This window comes from Malus domestica, chromosome 09 (assembly GCF_042453785.1).
Source record: "Malus domestica chromosome 09, GDT2T_hap1".
Taxonomy (NCBI): domain Eukaryota; kingdom Viridiplantae; phylum Streptophyta; class Magnoliopsida; order Rosales; family Rosaceae; genus Malus; species Malus domestica.
Genome location: NC_091669.1, coordinates 18,074,066 through 18,096,304, shown reverse-complemented (window position 1 = coordinate 18,096,304; position 22,239 = coordinate 18,074,066). Strand labels below are relative to the sequence as shown.

Sequence of the window (22,239 nt, the reverse complement as noted above, 5' to 3'; positions counted from 1 at the left end):
TTCCATTTAGTATTGGTATGTTTCTAGCCGATATGTTGGTATGTTTTAAGTTGGCATGGGTACATTTCATATCAGCATCAATATGTTTCAATTTGGCATGAGTACATTTCCAGACGATATGTTGGTACGTTTCAAGTTGGCATGGGTATATATCCTATCAGCATTGGTACATTTCAATTTGGCATTGGTACGTTTCAAGTTATATTAGTACATTTCAACATGACATGAGTACAATTCAAATTAGAAATTATATATTTAAATTTGGTTTCAATTTAAAATTTATATTCATATATCTCATGCCGAATGACATTAATCTCATTCCAACTAATCCCTTTTGTCAACAATTTTTATGCAAATTATATTGTGCTACAATATTTTAAAAGCACTTGTTTTATGTTGCATACTACACAACCATGCAATCAAACTAGAACTCAACAAGATAAATGTAGCATCCGTGGTGTTTTCATCATGTTGGATTGGCTATCTCCATGTTTTCTGTTACTGTAAGTTTTTTCCGTGATCAATGAAGTTTTATTATAGAAAAATAAACGTTAAAAATTCAAAAATTAAGAGATAATATTGATGATTTATAGTTAATATCTATTAATTATCCAACATAGGGGCATAGATTCTGACACGCCAAAAAACCTCTATTAACTAAAAACATTAAGTGAGAAATCAACATATAACATTTTTCATTTAGAAAAAAAAACTAATTACAATAAATTTAAAAATGCTTAGGTGGTCACTAGTCAAAGTGTTTTAATCAAAATTTTAAAAGACACAAATGCTTAATAAAAAAATTGTAGAAACATAGTGGGGCATTCTAATTTTCTCTAATTAATATTATATGTTTACATCACTTATCATAGGTGTATAAAATTATGGTCTCTTTAGAATTATTAGCAATGAACTCACTTTTTTGCAATCTTTATGAAATACTTGTAGTTTATTTAAAATCTCTTGTTTTATTACATTTATTTCCAATTTACTTACAATAATATTATTTTAGATCGACAATTAGTTGAAGGATTAGGTTACGTTTAAAAAAAATTAAATTGTTTTGGAAAATGACAAACGACAGTCAACATAATTTTCAAATTTTAAATAAAATTTTACATTTTAAAAGTGTGAGATATGGTAATTTAATCCAAGAACGATTTTTAAAAACGATATCCCAAAAAACGTATTTGCTAGTAATTTTAGAAAATGTAAAAGGGTTTTTTTTTCGCATCGACCACCTGAATTTGTAAGCATGTGCAATAATACCACCTGAACTTTCAATTTTATTTTTTACTATCTAAACTCTCTTAACTATTGAGATCTACAAGCTACGTTACTTCCATTTATTTTGAGGAAAACTAATAAAAATGACTTTAAAACTTTGAATTTTAACCAAAAAATCATCATATAACTTTATTTAATGATAAGGACAAGAAAAAAAAATAAAAATAAAAATTCACTGACTAAAGGTGCGTGCAATTGCACACCAACCATGTAGACGACCAACAAAAGGTTGGTTGGAAAGCTATGAATTCATCAAAGGGTTTTTATCACAAATGATCATTGAGATTGACCAAACTTATCATTTTGGTCACTCACTTTCAAAATCAAGCAATGTCGTCTCTGACATTCAATACCTCACATCAATTTGGTCATTCCGTTAAGATTCCATCAACTATTTTGTTAGTTTGTATGTGAAACCCACAAGTCCAATCAAATGGTGACATGTGGATTACACAAAATAAGGGATTTTATTGCAAATGGTCCATAACATTGATCCAACTCCTTATTTTGGTCTCTGAGTTTCAAAAATCGATAAATTTGGTCCCTGACTTTCATTACCACGTATCAATTTATTCCCTCAGTTAATGTGGTCCCACTAATCCAATTATATGGCTCAATGTGGATTAACTAAACTATTTTTTTAAGAGTGAACCAAAAGAAGAGTATTCCGCGTTGGCATTGTTCTCTCATCCCACAACCCTAATTGGAAGAAAAAAAAATTCAATCTAAATTCAATCCAAATTTGATAGTATTTAGGATTATAACCAACTAAAGAGAATGAGGAGTGAGTTTAGGAGGCCAAGCACATTAGTGGTGTCATGGTGCCTTCCTTTTCCTTTTGAGCATACCCTGATGAAGACGACGATGACTTTTTTTTTTTTGGTTTTTAGTTTCTTATTTTACTTTTAGTTTTAAATCTTAAAAAAAAAAAGTTTATTATAGTTACTCCATGTAGCACCATATGATTGGATTAGTGGAACAAAAAATATTAATGAAACTTTAACGGAATGATTAAATTGATGTGTGGTATTGAAAGTCAAGGACCAAATTTATTGATTTTTGAAACTTAGGGACCAAAATGAGGAGTTGGATTAATGTCATGGACCATTTGTGATAAAAACCCTTATTTTGTGTAATCCATGTGTCACTATTTCATTGGATTTGTGGGTCCCACATAAAAACTAACAGAATAGTTGATTGAATATTAACGGAAAGACCAAGTTGATGTGTGGTAGTGAATGTCAAGGACGACATTTATTGATTTTGAAAGTGAATGATCAAAATAATAAGTTTGATTAATCTCAAGAACCATTTGTGATAAAAACCCTTTATCATTAAACCAAACCTTTGCCGTGGATATGAAGGTTCCTTCTTATCAAGATTTCTAAATTTGCTCCTTATGGGTCATTTTATCTTTAACTAAATTTATCCTGTTCCATAGACTGTTGAGGTGGATTTTGAGTGTGTTGCGCAATACTTTTCTGGAGTGCATTCCTTACGGGATCTAATACAAACAAAAGTTTCTTAAGAAAGAAGTGAATGTATGATTCTTCCTTCTCCTTGATGATTGCATATCTGGGTTCTTTGTTGTCGTTTCAAGTTTCAATTATATTCACACACACAAAAAAAAAAAAAACCATTGCGTTATTTTTCTTTGGGTGGATCGGTATGCAAGTTATGCCGAGTGAGGTGTTGCTTGTGGTTGTTTCTGTTTGCAGGTTATATGGTCTAATGGATTTTATTTGGGATATGAAGAATGCCATGGGCATGGGCATCACCACCATCATCACCACCATGAAGGTGGTTGGTACTCAAGGCATGCAGCGAAACCAAGGTTCTAAAAAACGCTAGACACTAGTCAGGCGGCAGGCTAGCGCCTAGCAACTAGGCGGCTAGGAGGGGTCAATGCGGGTGCCTAGGCGGCCTAGGTGGATTTAGGTAAATTTCTTATATATTTTATGAATTAATTAAATTTACTATATCAAATGTAAATAATTATTGATTAATATGTTATTTCTTATAGAAGAACATATATATGTGACTGTTTTATGTACATATATGATATGCTTTCCTAGAAAAAAAAATTATCTAAATAATTTATATAAGATTTATATACACACACACACAATATATATAACAAACTTTTAAAAATATAAAAAGCCCATTATGTGGTGGTTTTTATTATTAAAACCATCAACCTGTCTGCTCTTTCACATCATATGTCCACTTTGGGTGGTTTTCATTATTAAAACCACTAGATTCCATGGTTTTCTTAATTAAAACCATCAGATTTTGACTTGGATTTGAGATCCAGTCCGCACCACTACATTTGAAATGTTTATCTCTCTCTCTCTCTCTCTCTCCTCTCATCTTCATAGATGACTGCAGAAATTCACCAGCAACATTTTTTCTTCCTTCATCTTCAGTTCACAGAGACGAGCTCCACTTCTTCGATTGCTCCACCCAATTCTCCATCGTCTTCTCTGCCTAATTCCCCATCTTCTTGCCCTGCCAAATTTCCCAAAATATAGTCTAGCACAACAAAGATCCTTGAAAACGTTGCTGGCTCCGGTGAAGAAATATGAAGAGTCCAAGTCAAATTTTTTGTTTTTTTTTTCCAGCAATTGCCTAGTTCACCGCCGAGACCGCCTAGCTCGCCGTCGAGACCGCCCAGCCCACCCAGTCGACCGCCTAGACACCGCCTAATACCCTTGCCGATTTATTGAACGTTTTTGGAAAAATCGCGACGGCGGTCCGACGCCCAATGCCTAGGCGCCGCCTTGATCGCGTTTTAGAACACTGAGTGAAACATGATAAGACACTATTTCTAAAACTGAACAAAAAAATAGAGCAAAAAAGAAACACTATTTATGAAACTAGAACAAGAAAGAGACACTATTTATGAAACTAACCAAGAAGACATTGTGTATGAAACGGTACCAACTACTATACACTATTTATGAAACTGGACCAAGAACTAAACATTATTTATGACACATGACCAAGAACTAAGCACTACATATGAAAGTGGACCACAAGAACTAGACACTATTTATGAAACTGGACTAAGAATGAGACACTATTTATGAAACTGTACCAATTATTATACACTATTTATGAAACTAGACCCAATAACTATGCACTATTTATGAATCTGGACCAATAAATAGTTTAATACTATTCAGTTCCATAAATAGTATAGTACCGTTCAGTTTCATAAATAGTGTGGTATCGTTAAATTTCATAAACAATGTAGTAATGTTGAGTTCCATAAACAGTGTATGTGATTGACGCGCGGATCTAGTGGGTTAGGTTTTTTTTAAAAAAATTTTGTATATTAAAATTGTGTAATTTCATTAAAATTTAAGTTATTTTGTAATCTTTATTAAAATTTAAGGGTTTTCATTAAAATTTAAGTTTTTTTCATTAAAAAAAATTATAGCATGGCTTTTTGTTAAGATAAAATTAGCCCAAACCCTTTTCATGAAATCTCCCTTAATTTTGTCGTTAAAACATGTCACCTGTAAGGAAATTTTTGTCAATTAAAGTCATGGATTGGCTAGAATCAAATTGGCTCCAAAATAACACTGCCTGAGTCAATATGGTGTCAAAATTGGTGGTTTGTACAACCCCAATTTGATAATTCCCTCGATAAGAATTTGAAAAGTTAAGTGATATTGGTGCACATGCTTACAAGTTTAAGTGGTACTTGTGTACAATCGACAATGAAAAAAATACAGTTAATAATAAGAGTTAGACGAAAAAGAAATGGATGTGCTATTCACACACCCCATTTTACTTCTTACACCCCTTGATAATTTATGTTTGTTAATCTTCTTCAATTCATCCGATCCGACGATTAAAAATTAAAAAGGTGTGTGGATATCACACCCCAAAAGAAAAAGAAATAAGTAAAAGATCTAAAAAAGGAAAAAAGAAATACTTTGGTACCGTTGCAAAGCAGGCATTCCGCCGGTCAAAAATTCAAAATGTGGATTCTGTAGTTATATATTGTAATCTCTAACGGTCATATCGCCGCATCTCCAGCGCTCTACCTTTCATCCAACGGTCATATCGCATCTCCAACGCTCTACTTTGGTACATTGTGGATGTCATCTTTCGAGCCCCAGAAATTATGCACGTATTCTAAATCAATTCAAAGTTTTTACCCAGAAAAACAAAGTGCAAGAAATGGAGGTAAAATCTTCCGATAAGGAATGGAGGAGGATTTCTTCATCGACACCCCCAAAGCGTCCTCTAACCCCAAAGCCCTCTGCATCTGGTACTCTCTCTCTCTCTCTCTCTCTCTCTCTCTCTCCATTGGTTTTTAATAGAAAGATGTAATTCCTGTTTTCTCCGTATCCGAAACGAAGCATTAGAAGTCTTCTGATTGTTTAGATGTTTTAGTTTTTGTATCAAGACTTGTGTTTTTCACGAATATGCAGACGAAAACGATCAATATTGTCAGCAAGTGGGTAACTCCAATCAGCAGAGCCCCAGGAAACCTCTGACAAAGAACTACATGTCACCAACCATATCTGCAGCTTCCAAATCTAATGCCACTGCTTCAAGAAAGAACATCTTAAGGGAAAGAAACGACGCCTCCCAACCCGATTTTTCAAATACCCATGTTGAAAAATCGCAGAGCCCCAATCTGCAAACCCCCAAGAAACCATTGACAAAGAACAACACGTCACCAATCATATCCATATCTGCAGCTTCCAAACGCATGGCCATTGCTTCAAGAAAGAACATCTTAGGGGAAAGAATGGAGGCCTCTGAACCAGATTTTTGGAATACCCATGTTGAAAAATCCCATAAAGCTATTGATAATGTTAGTCATTCTTTGTCTCAAGCCTTGCCAAAATCCCCTCCAAGTTTTCAATCCCATGATGTTGATGAGGCTCTTTCCAATGATTTGGCTTCAAGGCCATATGACCCAGTAACCAATTACCTCTCTCCGAGGCCTCAGTTCCTCCGCTACAAGCCCAACAGGCGGCAAGAGTTGTTTCTTGGCCTAGAAAATGGTGTTGGGTTCAGGACCAGTACAAGTGGTTCTTTTGATTACCAGAAAGCCACTGGTGAGGAAGTTGGCGCTGTCACAAGTCCTAGTTCTTTGGCTTCACCTCGTCCAGATGGGTCTCTTACGCAAGAAGATGAAGTTGAGTTGAGTGATAGTGGTTCTTTTGATTACCAGAAAGCTACTGATGAGGAAGTTGGTGCTGTTACAAGTCCTGGTTCTTTGGCTTTGCCTCATCCGGATGGCTCTCTTAAGCAAGAAGATGAAGAAATCGAGTTGAGTGATAGTGGTTCTTTTGATTACCAGAAAGCCACTGATGAGGAAGTTGGTGCTGTTACAAGTCCTGGTTCTTTGGCTTCACCTCGTCCGGATGGGACTCTTAAGCAAGAAGATGAGGGAATTGAGTTGAGTGATGAAGACATTGAAGCAAGTGATGCAGAAGTTGAGGGGTGTGATGAGGAAAGCGATGAGGAGGAATATGAGGAGGTTGAGGAAGAGAAGGGCGGGAAATTGAAAGGGGTATTAAAAAGTTTACTTCTTTTGTTGGCTATAGTTCTCTTTGCCTCATATATGTCTCCAATGAACCATCAAACACACTTTGAAGGCATGGACGATGCGTATTGCTGCACTCAGAACTCTACAATTGAAGCTGCTTTGTTGAAGAAACTTGAAAGTAGAGGTAATCTTTCGGATCAAAAAGAAGAAAGACATACGGGTTTTGTGGAAGTAATTAAAGGAGCTATTGAAATGGGGACCGAGGAGGTTATCGTTCAAGGAGAAGAGATGCAAATTGATGAAGATATTGAGGATGAAGCGAAGGTTGAAGATGAGAACTTGGGAGATGTAGAACTTGCTGATGAGATGAGAGAAGTGGTGAAGCCACAAGCTGAAGAAATTGAAGAAGAAAAGGAAGGAGGAATTCATGGTTTGGGTGAAGTAGTGGTGATGCCACAACTTGAAGATATTGAAGATATTTCTGGTGACATAGTTGAGAAATCTGAGTTGCAGGGTGTTGGACCATCCATGTCTGATGATTTTGATCATCAGAATTTAGTGTCTGATGTTTCAAATGCTTTTGAAAAAGGAGAGGTTGCAGCGGAGCAAAATGATGGAATAGTTGAGAAAATAATGGACATGGCAGCAGAACCTGTTATACCAGAGACCATGGATAACGATGATATAAGCTTTGATGAGGCTTCCGATTTAAAAGCAGAAGGGAACTGGAGGGAGGAGCTGATCAATTTCATGAAATCGAAAACATTTTACGCAGCTGCTATTGGGGTTTCTGTATTTTCTGTGATTGTTGCCTCTTTGGTGTCAGTGTTTCGCTTTAAGCAAAGGAATGCTACTAAAAGGGATTCTCGTGTGATGGCAAGTCCTTCTGCTAAACCTCTGGCAATAGAGCAGAAGAAAATCAACGGGAACATTTCTTCTCCGCCCTCAAAGCCGTATTATGAGCCCTTGACAGCAGAGAGATACAACTTGGCATTTCCTGGTAGGGGAGACGACAGCATTGAGCATGTTTACTCATCTTTCAGAAGGATGTCTCTGTCTTCCAAGCACTCAACCGGGGCAGCTTCCGGAGAGTATTTCCATAGCAAGGCACCGACAGTTGAATTGCTCAGCGAGCTTGTGGTCGGAGAGGTCAGCAGCTCTCTAAGGACCTGTGATATGAAAAACAAGATGACAGAAAGTGAAGAAAACAACTGTTCTGTTTCTTCAAAAAAGTTGGGGAGCAAAGATCAGTCAATTTCTATTCAAGTGCAGCCGTCGGAGTCAGAGTTTTCGTCCATGGATTCCCATTCCTACGGAAGCTTTAGTACGCCTCAGATGGCCATGAAGAAAAAAAAGGTGAGAACTTTTCGGTTGCAGAAATTTTTTGCTTAAATTAAATATGTGCGTTTGAAACTAATTTATTCGTATCATGAAAATTAATTATTTCTTCTTGTTCTTTCTCTGTGTCAATTTAGGAGGGTGGTAAAGATGGAGAAATTACAACTCCGCTGAGGCGATCAAGCAGACTTCGCAACCGAACGGTCACGTCTCCATGAATCTTCCGGGCGGAAATCTATATTCTGACCTAACACACAGCAGCTAGGTTGTTTTGTAGTTCACCATTCTTCCACTGAAGAGTGTCCGGATGATTTTGGTTGTGTGATGCTAGTTTTTATAGAGAGAGAATCTGATATGTTCTTTTAGCATTTGGTTCTTCTTCATTTGCATTTTCTATATTTTTATTTGAATCAATATTTCAGCATATCTCCTCCTAAACGCCACAAAATTATAAAAATCATTTAAAAGACACCGACAACTATAAGTTTTATACAAAAACGCTTCAAGAGCGTATAGAACCCCACCACCAGTACTGCAAAGCCATAAAAGGCTCCACAAATTCATAACAAACTAATAAAAAGCAAAGCCAAAGCAGAACATGACCAATAGCAGCACTAAAACTAAATTTCTACAAGCACAAAGCAAGAAGATTCACAGATTTAACTGATGTTAACATTCCTGCAAACAATAACTAGTGCGGATAATAAGGAATAACTGAAATTCACAGCAAGCCGGTCACACATCACTTCTTAAAAGAAACAAGTCGCCTTGCGGAAAACTACTACAAGTAAGAGTCTAGTACTTTAATAGTCCTCATAGTTCCTCTGCTATTCTCTAGCTGAGGCCGGCTGTCGTAGGCTAGGAATTGGTGTTGGCCACCATGGGAGGACGAACAAGTAGAACCACAAAGGTTGATCGAGTGTAGTGTTTTCCACAATCTTTGACCACTTTCTTGTATGAATGTTGCACATGATGATATCTCCATCCACCTCTAGATAAAAAATGTCCTCGTCATTTGGGTCGAAATTTAGCCTCTGAACGACTTGTGCATCATCCGGATACATTTCTTGATCTAAGGAATAAACCTCCTGTTTACTCAAACACAATTTGCTACCGCCCTCAGCCACAGAATCATCATCTTGTTCTTTCAAATCCCAAACATACAGAGTTCTGGTATCTCTGTGAAAGTCACTCATCCGCACAACCCTTCCAGATACGCTTGGGCACTCCACTACAAAATTCTCGTCTTCAGGGTAATCAAATACAGTGAAACTACATTCCTGGTCAGCAAACGGATCCAAACCAAGAACCAGAAAACAGCCATCACGGTGACCCGACCAGTACAAAACTCCATTGTACACAAAGGCCATATAATCGAGAGTGTCATATATAATTCCCTGTGGGGATGATACAACTAACTCTCTCCATTTGCCTGTCTCTGAAGAGAAAATCTCCACCTTGAAGTTGTAGAAATATCCATCAGGATCAAAGTTAAATTCATCATTAGGATGAAGAATTCTCACAACCTTGTACCTATAGTTATCATTAAGCTCCACAATGTCATTCTGGCCGTCCTCCTTATAGTAAGGACTGTCGCAGATGAGTCCCACCGGCATGGTGCCTATGGTGTCGCGTCCCCAACGGGGGCGAGGAAGAGCAACCCATTGCGTGGTGTATGGATTGCAGATGTAGTATTCAGTTTGATCAAACAAGGTATTAGAGCACAAAATCAAGTCATTGTAAGTGGCTACCACAACTGGCTCTCTTCTCAAACCGTGCAAACTCTGGAGCCTTTTCAACATATGAGGTATCACTTCCGAAGAGGGCTGAATTCTGTTAAGGAATTCCTCCCCATTGCGGTTTATCAAAGTGCGTACCACCGGCATTTTGTTATCAATTTGCAGACGCAAAAAGCGGTTAACAAAATGACGGCTGGAGATGAGAGTGAACCAACGCTTGCACACGCACTTGCATTGAAAAATGAAATTAGCGCAAGGAAGTCGACAAAGAATTTCAACCAATACGGACTCGGGGAGATTATTAATACTAATGTTCATCAATGTCGACATATTTTCTCTTGCTGATAACGATCTACTGCTTCCTCTCACTATACAACAACATATACATACAATCAGAGTTATACACTTAGGGTTTCAAATTTCAATACAATAAATTGAGCAATAAATTAACCATAGTCAGAATCAGAAAATAAAACATGAAATTAAATCAAAATATGCAGGAAACTACTTTAACTCGATGGATTTATGAACCGTATATTTAGAAATTGGGATTTAAGGGGGAGAAATTCTACTGGGATTAAACAGAAAGCTGTAAATTTAGGGTTTTACCTGGTCAGTAAGATTGAGGAGGATGATTTTGTTGAGCAAAATCACAAGAAATATAAAGAAAGACGATTACAAAATCCATGATAGCCAAATTGTTTTCGCTACGGATTCTGAGAGTGGAGTTTGGAGAAGGGTAAAATGTAACCGACGCTCAGAAGTAAATAAACCGTCAACAAGTAAATGCATCTGCATGTCATGATTTGGGTTGTTGGGCCTTAATGTGAATTGATTGGATAATTACTTGGGAATGTGGGCTCATAGTTTAATAAAAAGGCATTGTTTCCCTATGTGCTCCAATTCGGATACTCGCTTCTTCGTTGTTTAGATTAGATTGATTAAAACATCACGATTTTTAAGGTGCATATTGTGCGTGTGAACAAGATGTGAGCCGTTGGATTAAAATTGAATGGTTGAAAACAAATCCAGCATAATGAGCTTAAAATGAAACCGGATCATAAATAACCCATCACTTAATTAAAATGGTACCCGGCATGAATTCAAAATTTGTTGGGATTTAAATTGTCACTCCCCAGTAAGTCTTGTCATCCTCCAAAAATACTCCCTCTCCTGTGTTTGCTCAAACATCATTACCGTCGATAACAACCTCAAAAACTTACTTCCCGTTCCAAACCCAGTTATAATTAGTATTATGAGCCGTCTTGTTATACTTGGAAACTACAAACTTTGCGATCGCTTTCACACGCCAGTCGTCGACAATCCTAATCGACGTCCAAGGACCGACGGGAAAAGGAGCATTATTTAGGTTTGTTGGTGTCGTGTACGAAGAGGGAAGAGGAGAGCAATGAATGCGAGCGCAAGTGGAATATTTTTCAAAGTTTATTGACAGTTTTTGCAGAAGCTAACCACACCCAACCAAATTAGCAGATAAGTTCCAACCTAAAAAGAATATAAAAGAAATAGGATTGGCAATTAACGACTTAGGGGTCGTTTGGCAACCACCTTGTTTTTATCATTTTGGAAAGAAGGGTGTATTGGAGAAAGAAAGAGAGAAGGGATGGAGGTGGAAGAAAATGTAAGTAGGGATGGGCAAATACTAGGCCTGGCAAACGGGTCGTATCTGTCGTGTTCGTGTCGTTTTCGTGTAACATCTGTTAACTTAACGGGTCGTGTCGTGTCACACCTGTTATCTTAACGGGTCCTTAACAGATCGGGTCACCGGTAAAGTGACCCGACCCGTTATGACCCGTTACGACCCGTTAAGAAAAATATATTTTTTTCTTAAATTTGCACATACCACACATTGCCACATAAATATTACTTCAAAACATTAAAACATATTTATCGTTTAAGTACTACATCTACACTCGAAAATAAGAGCTTAATAAAAAAACATTCATACACTACTAGTCAAAATTTTAAATTTAATTTAATATATAGATTCACTAACACTTAAGAGTTTATTCATACTTTCATTAAGTATAACATAAGATTTTGTGGTATCAACTATTGTAAATATTTTAAATTGAAGATCGAGTTCATTCATTGTATTCATATAGGGTCAAGGAGTGTAGATGTAAAAAATCATCAAAATTGGAGTTAAAATAACCGTTAAATCGTGATTTTTCATTTTATAACCGTTGAAAAGTTTTGTCCTGTTACTTGATCTCTTAATGTTTGTTTTTTTCAATTTTTGGCGTATGTGATCTCGAAGTATATACAAACATGTTTGACGGTTGGATCGTTGAAACTAGTTTCGTAGAATGTGTATCCCATAAAAACAATAGATTCACTAATACTTAAGAGTTTATTCATACTTCATTAAGTATAACATAAGATTTTGTGGTATCCACTATTGTAAATATTTTAAAATGAAGATCGAGTTCATTCATTGTATTCATATAGGGTCAAGGAGTGTAGATGTAAAAAATCATCAAAATCGGAGTTAAAATAACCGTTAAATCGTGATTTTTCGTTTTATAACGGTCGAAAAGTTTTGTCCCGTTACTTGATCTCTTAATGTTTTTTTTTTCAATTTTTGGCCTCGAAGTATATACAAACATGTTTGACGGTTGGATCGTTGAAACTAGTTTCGTAGAATGCGTATCCCATAAAAACAATAGATTCACTAATACTTAAGAGTTTATTCATACTTTCATTAAGCATAACATAAGATTTTGTGGTATCCACTATTGTAAATATTTTAAATTGAAGATCGAGTTCATTCATTGTATTCATATAGGGTCAAGGAGTGTAGCTGTAAAAAATCATCAAAATCGGAGTTAAAATAACCGTTAAATCGTGATTTTTCGTTTTATAACGGTCGAAAAGTTTTGTCCCGTTACTTGATCTCTTAATGTTTTTTTTTCAATTTTTGGCGTATGTGATCTCGAAGTATATAGAAACATGTTTGACGGTTGGATCGTTGAAACTAGTTTCGTAGAATGCATATCCCATAAAAACAATAGATTCACTAATACTTACGAGTTTATTCATACTTTCATTAAGTATAACATAAGATTTTGTGGTATCCACTATTGTAAATATTTTAAATTGAAGATCGAGTTCATTTATTGTATTTATATAGGGTCAAGGAGTGTAGCTATAAAAAATAATCAAAATCGGAGTTAAAATAACCGTTGAAAAGTTTTGTCCCGTTACTTGATCTCTTAATGTTTGTTTTTTTTCAATTTTTGGCGTATGTGATCTCAAAGTATGTACAAACATGTTTGACGGTTGAATCATTGAAACTAGTTTCGCAGAATGTATATCCCATAAAAACAATAGATTCACTAATACTTAAGAGTTTATTTATACTTTCATTAAGTATAACATAAGTTTTTATGGTATTCACTAGTGTAAATATTTTAAATTGAAGATCGAGTTCATTCATTGTATTCATATAGGGTCAAGGAGTGTAGCTGTAAAAAATTATCAAAATCGGAGTTAAAATAACCGTTAAATCGTGATTTTTCGTTTATAATCGTCAAAATTTTTTGTCCCGTTACTTGATCTCTGAATATTTTTTTTTTGCAATTTTTAGTGTATACGATCTCTAAACATATACAAACATGTTTAACGGTTGGATCGTTGAAATTAGTTTCGTAGGATGCGTATCTCATCTTTCCCTCTCTTTTTTGTTTCCTTTTCTTATCATTTTCTTTTTTCCCTCCTTTTTTTTTTTGAAAACTTTTTCCCTCCCTTTTTCTTCAAAGGACGGACACCTCACCTCACCTATACTACATGGTACAGTGGTACTGGTACACCCATCTTTCCCTCTTTTTATTGTTTCCTTTTCTTATCATTTTCTTTTTTCCCTCCTTTTTTTTTTTTTGAAAACTTTTTCCCTCCCTTTTTTCTTTCAAAGGGCGGATGACAGATGCATATTAATTGTTATAGTTTTTAGGGGTATAAAATTTAATATATATATATATATATATATATATATATATATAATTATTATAGTTAATATTTTTTGGGGTATAATTATTATAGTATATATAATTATTATAGTTTTTAGGGGTATAAAATTGTTAAATTAATATATATATATATATATATATATATATATATAATTATAGTATTTGTTTAGGGTTATAAAATTATTAAATTAATATTCTACTTATCGTGTATCGTGTTACCCATGTGTATACCCGAACCAACCCGTTATCTTAACAGGTGCTTATTGGGTTACCTGATAACGACCCGATTTGTTATCGTATCGACCCGAACACCTGTTAATTTCGTGTCGTGTCGTGTCGGGTTATCGGGTCGTGTCAGGAATCGCCAGGCCTAGCAAATACCCATCTGTTATGGGTAACCGCAGTTATCCGTCCATTTAAAATTCACGGTTACGGTTATGGATAACCATTTAGATAAATAAACGGTTATGGATATAACCGTTTACCCGCAAAATTTAAATTGGCGGTTATGGGTATTAACCGCGGTTATAAACGGATAACCATTTACCCATTTATTTTATATCTGTAAAATTATAACACAAACCATGTTCCTTATCGAACAAAAATTAGATCAATGCTATTGATTATAGTGTCACATCCTGGCCCGGGCGGGATCACTTCCCAGGCTCGACTCTGCTGTAGCACGATATTGTCCGTTTTGGGCCTCGACTACGCCCTCACGGTTTTGTTTCTGGGAACTCACATGAGAACTTCCTAGTGGGTCACCTATCATGGGAGTGTTCTCGCGCGCTACTCGCTTAACTTCCGAGTTCCGATGAACTCCGAAGCCAGTGAACTCCCAAAATGCCTCGTGCTAGGTAGGGATGGTAATATACATATAAGGATTACTCCCCTGGGCAATGTGGGATGTTACATATAGTGCATGATTTCTATAGCTAATATAATATAGTTTTCCTTAACCACTTTAAATTTCATGGTCCATTATATATATATGATGTTAATATTTTACATTACGAGTTAAATAACACAAGAATACTATATTTTAACAGTTTTCGTAACCCAAGAATACTTAGCAAATTTTATATTACCTTCATTGCTAACAGTTAAAAATATCGTCTATAAACTATTATTTCAATTATTGGAATGATATAAGGACTTAAAAAATTAAAATGCGAAAATGTATGATGAATGTACCTATAACGGTTTTTAATTGTTAGAAAAAGAAAATTATGACAAATTTTTCTTTTTTAATTTTCAAGTTGTTAAAAAGACACGTAGAAGGGTGAAAAAGGAGTAAATGGTAAAAAAGAAAGGATAAACGGGTTTAAAAATGATAAATGGGTAAACGGGTACTAAACAGTTACGGTTAAATGGGTACACGGTTATGGGTATGGTTAACCGTTTATAAATGGTTATGGGTATGAGTATAACCGTTTAGACAATTACCCAACGGGTAAACGGTTATGTGGGTATGAGAATAAACAGTTATGGATAAATAACCGCGGTTACCCGCCCACCATAACCGTTGCCTATCCCTAAATGTAAGTCGAGCCAAAATTAAAAACCGAAACCTAGTTGAAATAGTTTTTCTTTTCAAAATTTTGGTTTCATGGATTCTCCATTTCTCTGTCCTTCCTCCTCCACTCTTTCCTTCCTTTTACTACCTATGATATTCTATACCTTCGGCTAAAAAAAAATTAAAACAAAATACGACACGAGTGCTTAACTACAAAAGCCTCAATTGTAGTCTGATTTCTAGAAGATCATGAAGACAAAAAAATGAATTGCGAGGACCACAAGAGGGCCATAACCAGAACAACTAAACAAACCAAAAACCAAAGGAAACCATGAGCTGCTCTACAGCTCAATAAGCACCAGAAACCAGAAATCGGAAACAAAACCGAAGCCAAAACAGAACACTACCAATAGCAAGTCCAATCCAACCAAGCATAGTACAAAACACATCATGACCAATATAGCAAGTCCAATCCCACCAAACATAGTGCATATATATCAACGTTTTAAAAGACGCGCCCCAACGCGCACCTTGGTGGCTTTTGAGGTGGGGCGAGAGTGATAACACCTCTGCCCAGTGGTCAAGGCATGCCTAAAGGTGGTTGGCGAGCATTCCTAGATCCATCTGCAACCTGAAATCAAAGTTGAATAGCTCTGTTGTCTGGGTAAATCGAAGTTGAAGGCTTTGTCATCTAGGTTTAGGGTTGCAGGGTGTGCAGCGTCTTCACGAGAAAGACGATTAGGAAGAAGAAGAGGAATTTTTTTTTTAAAGACAGCCCAAAACGACATGTTTTGGCCAAGTCTGTTTTTCTTTTATTTTTAAAACCCACAAGAGTCCCATGTTTCCCCTGTTTTTCTCAATAAAATCCTATTATTTAAGGTCCCATCAATCTTCGCCTCACGCCTCACGCCTAGGCAGTGCTATCCATGGAATGCCTTGCCTACATCTCCACCTTTTAATACATTGATATAGATAGGAAACTTCCGCTTTACTAAATAACCGGTGCATATAATATAGAATAAACTGAAATTCACAACAAACCTAGAAACGTAAGATGGAAGCCACAGTAGACCAAGTAAATGTAATAAAAAGAAACATGTCACTGTAGCAAACTATGACAAGTGCACAGCTACTGCTAGCTGAAACTATATCAAAGCTAAATAGTCCAACTTTAATAAAGAAAAGTTTAGTACTTTTGATGCTTCCCATATGCTAGTGAGCTGCTAGCTCCTCCACCATGGCGTAGCTAAGGGGCATGGAGTGGTAATCTGGGAACTGGTGTTGGCCACCATGGGAGCACAAACTGGTAGAAGTAAAATGGGGCATTGAGTGTAATATTTTCAACTATCTTTGACCACTTCTTGTATGAATGTTGCACATGATAATATCTCCATCCACCTGTAGATAAAAAATCCTCATTACTTGGGTCAAAAGGTAGCCTCTGAATAACTTGTGCACCATCCGGATACAATTCTTGGTTTAGGTGATAAACCTCGTGTTTACTCAAACACAATTTTCCAGCTCCCCCAACCTTATAATTATGATATTGTTATTTCAAATCCCAAACAAACAGAGTTATGGTATCTCTGTGAAAGTCACTCATCCGTACAAGCCTTTCACACACACTTGGGCACTCTGTTGGGAATGTGCCCTAAAGTCAATCATATGATGATACTTTATGGACATTTCACATTTTAAACTAATCTGGTTTAATATAAAGGGCACATATTATTGTTTAAAACCGTCTTATATAAACGTTATATGCTTAAACGATAAGAATGAATATGTAATTGGGAGAATGTGATCTAAAGAAGTTAGATTCATGAAACCATTCTCTTTTGTATACATATCTTAAACGTTCCTGATCATAGGATTGCCAATTGGGCATTGACAGTCCGTTAAGATCAGTACGTGCTATGTCTTCTCTTAGAGAGAGTGACTGGTCTCAAGTTATTGGTGTGACTGACACCAAGACAAGCATGTAGGTGCTCAGTATAGAATGAGTCTACTGAACGCGATCAACAAGGAGTTCTCATACTCATGTCACATGCGAACTCATGGTTGGGATAATGCACAGTAGTCCTTTGAACTGAGGCATCATAGTTGTCTTATGGTTAGGTCCTTGATCTTTGACTATGTCAAAGTCACTTTGTCAAAGGGTGTCTACGACATAGTTGGGGTTAAGCCACTTAGCCATGGAGGCAAGTGAATGCACAACAAGGGACCTCTAACCTTCAAACCGTTTGAGGGAGAATTCTCTATGATATAATTAAGAATCTCTAGCCAGAGTATGAATGAGATTTAGGAAGTCGTTCCAAATCATGTTCAAGGTAATCATATAAGTAAGAGAATCACATTGGATAATGGACATGAATAAACTATCAAACCAAACAATGTGGTCAAGATTATTGTATTAGAGAAAGATCGTATTGCATTGTAATCTCAAATTGAATAGGTTATCCACCTCTTCTGATTAGCTTAGGAAGCCATAACTTACTGCTAGATGTCACTCATGGTTTGTGGAAGCCCTAAAGGTGTATAATCACTAAAGGGAGAATTGAAAATAAGTTTCAATTCACAATCGATTTGAAGAGTTCTAATCACCCACTACCTCGCTAAAAGGAACCTAATGGATCGTACACCGTGTAAGGTAGATATTGAAGAAACAGCGGATATGAGTAAGGATAATTAAATTGTTTAATTATTTATGGGTAGTATTAATTAATATGTTAATTAATCAAACGAATAAGTTCGGTTTAGACTTCGGGTTAGTTTTGGGCCTTAAGGCCTAATAGGCTTCGAATGTCAAGTTCAATAACTCAAGTTGTATGACAACTTGAAAAAAACCCCAAAGGCCATGAAAGCCCAATGAACCCACATGGCCAGCCATAAAGAGTGTGAGGGAGAGTTGGTTTTAATTTCAATTATGCCACTTAATGTAAGTGGCTATAGAAAGGAAATTATAACCCATTCCCTCATTAAGGGGTTTTCTAGAGAGAGAAAGAGAAAAACACAAAATCTCTCTCTTCTCTTAGGAGGCCGGCCACCTTAGGAAGAATGCACTAGCATTCATTTATTCCTAGGTCGCTCGTCTCTTCCTCAATGCTCTCCTTGGTGTGGAAACTTAGAGGTTTCCTTTCTTGGGAACTTGGAGAATCCATTCCTTCATCTATATCCAAGAATTCATCGAGCTAAGAAGCAAAGTTCCTCCTTCCACATCCATGGAGCCAAGGAGCAAGGAGACTAAGGAAAGAAGGCAATTCACATGGGTGAATGTCCTTTGCTAAGCAAAAAGGTACTTCAAAGGTATAAAAGTTTCTCAACTATTTTCTTCAAGATTTGAGTTGAGTCTTGGTTCACAACAGCTACTAGGCCTTGAATTTCATAGGTAAAGTTTTGTTTTTGAGTGCCTACAAGCATGATTTCTCATTTAATTGTTAATTGTATGAATAGATGTTGCTCAAATGAACTAGTTTTCATAAATTTTTCCTTCACACTCCACTACAAAAGTCTCGCCTTGAGGATAATCAAATACAATGAAACGACATTCATGAACATTGAATGGATCTAACCCAAGAACCAGAAAATAGCCATCACGGTGACCTGACCAATACAACACTCCATTATATGCAAAACTCATATTATCGAGAGTATCATATACAATTCATTGTGGGGATGATACAACTAATTCTCTCCATTTACTAGTCTTAGAAGAGAAAATCTTCGCATTGAAATCGTAGGAATATCCATCAGGATCAAAGTCAAATTCATCATTAGGTGGAAGAATTCTCACAACTTTGCACCTATACTTCCCATTAAGATACATAGTATATCCATTCTGATCATTTTTCCTATAGTAAGAACTGTGGTAGATGATTATTGCTCGCATAATTTGGAAGCATTGGGTAGGGGAGGAGAAAATGCAACCCATTGCATAGTGTATGGATTGCAATGTAGTAATCATTTTGATAATACCAGTCAGCAGAGCACAAAATCAAGTCATTGTAAGTACCTACCACAACTGGCACTCTTTTCAAACCCAGTAAACTCTGGAGTCTTTTCAACATAGTTGGTATCACTTTGGATGATGAATGAATCCTGTCAAGGAATTCCTCCCCATTGCGGTCCATCAAAGTTCGTACTACTGGTGTTTGGTTATCAATCCTAAGATGAAAAAAGTGGTCAATAAAAGAAGGGCTGGATATGAGACTAAACCAACGCTTGCACACACCCTTGCATTGAAAAACAAATTTACCACAAGGAAGTTGACAAAGTATTTCCATCAATATGGATTCTGAAAGTTCATTGATACTAATATTCATCGATTCCATATTTTTCTTGCTGATAATGACATTTTTAATCCAGGGGGTTGTTGCAAAATACTGATTCCTCCACCATGGGGTTGTGATAGGCTAGGAACTGGTGTTAGCCACCATGGGAGCACGAATAGGTAGAAGTAAAAAGGGGCATTGAGTGTAACCTTTTCAACTATCTTTGACCACTTTCTTGTATGAATGTTGCACATGATAATATTTCCATCCACCAGTAGATAAAAAAATATCCTCATTGTTTGGGTAGAAAGGTAGCCTTTGAACAACTTTAGCATCATCTGGATACATTTTTTGATCTAGGGAATAAACCTCTTGTTTACTTAACCACAATTTGCTATCTCCCTCAACCATAGAATCAACATCTTGTTCTTTCAAATTCCAAACAAACAAGGTTCTAGTAACTCTGTCATAGTCACTCATCCGCACCAACCCTCCACTCACTGTTGGGCACTCAACTACAAATTTCTCATGTATAGGCACATCAAATACAGTGAAACTACATTCATAATCAGTGAAGGGATCAAACCCAAGAACCAAAAAACAGTCATCACGGTGACCCGACCAATACAACACTCCATTGTACACAAAGCCCATATTGTTTAGCGTATCATAATATATAGGAAACTACATTGACTCGATGAATTTCCGAACCCTAAAAGCAGGGTTTTTTCAGAGAAGAATTAGGGTTTAAGGTTTGTTGTTTAGGGTTATAGAAAGATACTAAAAATATGAATGGAAAAAGCTGGAAATTTAGGGTTTTACCTGGTGAAGAAGAGTGAACAGGATGATCTTGCTAAGCACCCAAACAGAAATCGTAGGAAAAATAAGGAAAATGGTGGAAATTGGAATCACTCCATGTCAAATTGTTTTCTCTGTGATTTTGAGACTGAAGTGTGGAAGATATGTAACCTAACCAACTCAAGTAATAAATCCTCTAGAAGTAAGTGCATGTCATGTTTTGTGCTATTGGGCCATGTGTGGGCTAATAGTTATAAAGGCCCAATATAGGAATGACACATGGATTTAGGCTAGAGCAGTATGAATCTCGCTCAACACCCAAATTTATATTCCTCTTATGTGTGTCTTTTTTAAAGAAATAATATTATTTACATTAAAGGGGAGGAAGTGGGTTTAGCTTCATAATGAGCTAGCAATAATGTACTTCAAATTTTTCTTTGGCGAGAATCGAACCTAAGACCTCTCACTTACAAGTGAAGAGGAATACCATTAAATTAAACCGTAGTATTAAGTGGCTCCTCTCCTGTACTTTAGATTTGGTTAATAATTTGCATATCGCTTGAATAAAAGAAAATGAGAGATTAATCTTTTTTTTAGTACATCGATATTTTTAAACTAAGGGAAGGGGGCATTCGGCTAAGCCACACAATGAGCAACCTAATTTGGTATCGAATTCGGAAAATGAGAGATTAAACTTAAAAGGGAAAATCTTGGCTTTTGCCTTTATTTATTTATTTGTTTATATTAGCATAATTAGAAGATTAAAATAGTATTATTATTAACACTACAAAATAGTCATCTTCACTCTCTTTCATGAAGAAATTTAGGAGATAAATAAGACCAAGGAGAAGTTCATAATGATTTTTTGGGAGTTGCTCCCAATTAAAATGATCGAAGGATTATAGTAAGAAGTAATTGTATTGTTCTCCTTGATCCTAGAATTAAAAAAAAAAATTGTGATCTTTCCAGGGTAACTGTGGCTTGCCACCAGTTTTCCCCCTTTTTGGGAAAAAAAAATTATGGTCGTCTAATTGTTTAATCTTAATTCAACTGTGAAAGATGATGTGCTCATATTTTCATATATTATTATCATATATTTCCTTTAGATTTTGTTTATATGAATGGGCTAAATGCACTAAAATCTATTGTTTTATTTTATAGGCATTCAATATTGGAGTTACATGAAAAAGAAGTGGAAAACGAGCTTTCTGGGTGTCTAGAGGAATTCCAGTAGAGTAAGAGTCTAACTAACTACGCCAAAACATATGCATTACAATAAAGGGTGGAAACAAAGCAGTTTTGGAGATCAAATGGACATGGGAATGCTATTCAATGAGTTTTAGGAGAAACATAATTACTAGTTTTATTATTTTGGTTTATTTTTCATTTTGTTTGATAAGGACTTAAAAGTCCATTAGAGCTAGGATTAGTGGTCATTTATTTGACCATTTCTTCTTGGTATTTCCAATGTTGCCGTGGGTGTTAATATAAGGAGATTCATTCTCCTTTTGAGTGAGTCAGCCAACAACTAGAAAAAAGCACAAGTCTACATAGGAGTTGCGGCAATGAAGGGCAAAGAGGAAGAGCTACATTGGAGTTTTTCTTTGCTAGGGTTAAGATGTAGCTTGATCATGAATACTTAATTGCCTTGGAGCAAGAGTCTAACTAACTGCGCCAAGACATATACATTACAATAAAAAGTGGAAACATAGCAGTTTTGAAGATCAAATGGATATGGGAATGCTATTCAATAAGTTTTAGGAGAAACATATAATTACTAGTTTTTATT

The 22,239-nt window shown here is 36.0% G+C and overlaps 2 protein-coding genes across 2 annotated transcripts; one reads left to right on the top strand and one right to left on the bottom strand.

Annotated features, from left to right (window-relative positions):
- Positions 1-5,327: 5,327 nt before the first annotated feature.
- Positions 5,328-8,508, top strand: LOC114827013 (uncharacterized). The gene is made up of 3 exons (XM_029108326.2): positions 5,328-5,569; positions 5,733-8,158; positions 8,278-8,508. The coding sequence occupies exons 1-3, from the start codon at positions 5,479-5,481 to the stop codon at positions 8,356-8,358; spliced, it is 2,598 nt and encodes an 865-aa protein (XP_028964159.2). The 5' UTR covers positions 5,328-5,478; the 3' UTR covers positions 8,359-8,508.
- Positions 8,509-8,746: 238 nt separating this feature from the next.
- LOC114827014 (F-box protein At5g49610-like) lies at positions 8,747-10,753 on the bottom strand. The gene is made up of 2 exons (XM_029108327.2): positions 10,489-10,753; positions 8,747-10,247 (listed from the first exon to the last, which is right to left on the bottom strand). The coding sequence occupies exon 2, from the start codon at positions 10,207-10,209 to the stop codon at positions 8,968-8,970; it is 1,242 nt and encodes a 413-aa protein (XP_028964160.2). The 5' UTR covers positions 10,210-10,247; positions 10,489-10,753; the 3' UTR covers positions 8,747-8,967.
- Between the last annotated feature and the right edge of the window lie 11,486 nt (positions 10,754-22,239).

Coding starts and splice junctions, on each gene's coding strand:
- LOC114827013 (XM_029108326.2), top strand. CDS start 5,479: ATGGAGGTAAAATCTTCCGATAAGGAATGGAGGAGGATTTCTTCATCG. Junction 5,570..5,732: donor CCCAAAGCCCTCTGCATCTG/GTACTCTCTCTC, acceptor ACGAATATGCAG/ACGAAAACGATCAATATTGT. Junction 8,159..8,277: donor TGGCCATGAAGAAAAAAAAG/GTGAGAACTTTT, acceptor GTGTCAATTTAG/GAGGGTGGTAAAGATGGAGA.
- LOC114827014 (XM_029108327.2), bottom strand. CDS start 10,209: ATGTCGACATTGATGAACATTAGTATTAATAATCTCCCCGAGTCCGTA.